Genomic DNA, 2,872 nt, shown 5'->3' with positions numbered 1-2,872 from the left:
GCTTTCCCCACTTTTTCATATGTTTTTTTCTTCGTCTAACCCCAAAACAAATTTTGAGCCTTTTAAATTTGATTTGACTGCACCACTAGCCCTTGGGTGGATCAGCTGATGTAAATTTCAAAATATTTATTTTTACTACTATTTTATATTTTAATACAAGTGTATAATAAATAACCCACGGAAAACATTTTAGACAAGCTGGAATAACTAAGTGCCGTACATGTCAAAGATATATCCATGAAATAATGGATAGTATAATTGTAGACTATCAAAATGTACAAAAACTATGTCGGTTACGTAAAGAGCCAATCAAAGAAGAAAACATATTAATGTTATATCATGGATGGATGACGCATAGAACTCAATGCAAATATGGTTTCCACTTGTTCACTTTCACACACTTACGTCAAAAACCGACCTTGAACCAGGTTCCACTAATTTTAAATCAATGAATCCAGTCAGATGATTCAAGAATCAAGTGTGAACATATAGAGCTTTCTTCAAGTCGGCAACTTCTATTATCTTCGAATGAAAGCATATTGTTCGGATTTCCCCACGCATGCATTCGTTTTGTGTTTACGCACGTTTGTGCAGAGGTTTTGATTAATGTCTTCACTGTTCCATTGGCGGCTAAACCTGACTGCTTGAATTTATTCTTTTTTTCCTTGTTATATATGTAGCTGGTCGTTGTCAAATTTGTACTCCGAAATGTTCAGGAAGAAAGGGTCTTAGCAGCCCAAAGTTGAATTTGGGATTGATAATTTGTGGGCTACTGGTGAATAATTTCTTGGAGAAAATACCGAAAGAGTCTCTCTGTAATTTCATCAGAAAAAATTTGGATTTTGTTTTTTCGATTTTAGTTTTTTTTTTGGAGTAGACTTGGGTACATGTGCTTGTTAAAGGTGGCGAACCGACGAGATAGCAACGAGTATGCCCGATTTCAGGCAACGAGCAATACACAAAATACCACCGCCTCAACCACCTCAACCGCCGCCACATCAGCGCCATACTTTCCCATGCAACAGCATGAACAACCAGATTATCTATTACCAGCGATAGTGGCGCCACCGCCGCCGCCGCCGCTGCATTCATTGTACGACGAGTCGCGAGATATGTCAGCGATGGTAAGTGCACTAACACACGTGGTGTCAGGGCAGCGGCAAGGCGGCCAGTGGTTCTTTAGACCAGACCAAATGACGAGCACCATTACGTCGTCTTTTGCTGCTCCCTCCGCCGTGGGAACCCGAACTGCCTCCCCTGTTTACTCTTCTTCGAGCTCTGGGTCGTGGGCTGGGCAGAAAAGGAGGCGTAATCAAGAAGAAAACGAGACGCAGATGTCGGCACCAGAGGTTTATCCAGGCTTTACGGACTTGTCTTCCTCCATTAAGCCTGGTTAGTTTACCTAGCATTCAGCTGCTCTGTTTGTCTTAAATGAATTAGTGATTTTTCTGTTTTGTTAATATAACACTTTTCTAGTGTATTTCATCTTGTTCTAATCGATTTGACGTTCCTAAAGTCCGAAAATAAAATATATTTATTTTCCTTGGAAAGATAAGTACTATTTCAATAATTTCATGTCGTGATCATGTTTGTTTGTTGTTTTTTTTTTATCAACTTCGATTATTCTAATGTTTGACATAGTATGTTCTTGACAAGTGTTGTTTTGAATCATTCTCTTGTCTCTACTTTAAGTTAATTTTACCTTGTTCCGTATGTTTGGTTGGCATCTAAGGAGGCCGTCTGCATCTAGAGATGCCTAAAATTTTATTCCGGATAATATATTAATTTAAGATAAAGATCAGATCGCTCCTCGATCTTTCGTTTTCTTTTAATAATAATAATAAAAAATAGCATTAATTAAAAGTTTATCTGAAACCTTTTATTTAAAACTTCTATTATTTTAATAAATTAAGAAGGCCCTAAACTTTAATTGAAGTATACCATTTGTTTATCATGAATGTTTTACCAGAAACTGAAGCAAGCTCAAATGCCGCGACATCCACCGCTGCCGCCGGTGAACAAACTTCGCGACCAGAGTCATCTACACAACCAGTACAGGAAGAAACAGGAGAAAGAAGAAGAAGATACAGAGGTGTTCGGCAAAGACCGTGGGGCAAATGGGCAGCAGAAATACGAGACCCCCACAAGGCCGCCAGAGTCTGGCTCGGCACCTTCGACACGGCGGAATCCGCCGCCAGAGCCTACGACGAGGCAGCGCTTCGCTTTAGAGGCAATCGAGCCAAACTCAACTTCCCAGAAAACGTCAGAATCTTGCCACCACCCCAACTCACACAAACGACTATATCCGCCCCTACTCAGCCATCCGCCGCTGCGGCTCCTCCCCCACGACCACCGACGGAATCTTTCCAAACGACCGATAGAGAATATTGGGAATACTCGCAGTTGCTTCAGAGCGGCAGTGGTTTTCAGCCACAGCAACCAACAACTTTGTTTGGACACATGATGAATAATGCAACCGTTGCTGATTGGTATTTGTCGAACTCATTGAACATAATCCCAACAGATACTTTTACATTTTCGTCGCAGCCTCCATTTATTTCCTCATCCTCATCCATTGCATCTTCTTCTTCAACTTCTTCTTCATATCCTCTGCAATTTTTTAGTGGCGAAACGATAAGTTTCCAGCCTCATGAAGGACATACTCAGCAGAACCAAGGGACCAGCTCGAATTTTCCAGCGCCGCCGTGGACCTCCGGGCAGTATCCTCCACCATCTTCTTGATTTTATTTGTTTTATTTTTATTTGGAGATTATATGCACACACAATAATTTTGTTTTTCTTCCACGTTGTACGTAGCGACTGGTTGATATACACACATGACATATCGAATTAAGTATTTTCATTTTTTTCA

At 40.6% G+C, this 2,872-nt stretch overlaps 1 protein-coding gene across 1 annotated transcript; it reads left to right on the top strand.

Moving 5' to 3' along the window:
* The first annotated feature begins 392 nt into the window (after positions 1-392).
* LOC140816412 (uncharacterized) lies at positions 393-2,872 on the top strand. The gene is made up of 2 exons (XM_073175661.1): positions 393-1,392; positions 1,970-2,872. The coding sequence occupies exons 1-2, from the start codon at positions 888-890 to the stop codon at positions 2,740-2,742; spliced, it is 1,278 nt and encodes a 425-aa protein (XP_073031762.1). The 5' UTR covers positions 393-887; the 3' UTR covers positions 2,743-2,872.

The sequence above is a fragment of the Primulina eburnea genome, chromosome 16 (genome assembly GCF_022965805.1).
Source record: "Primulina eburnea isolate SZY01 chromosome 16, ASM2296580v1, whole genome shotgun sequence".
Classification (NCBI taxonomy): domain Eukaryota; kingdom Viridiplantae; phylum Streptophyta; class Magnoliopsida; order Lamiales; family Gesneriaceae; genus Primulina; species Primulina eburnea.
This window is presented reverse-complemented; position numbering and strand designations above follow the sequence as displayed.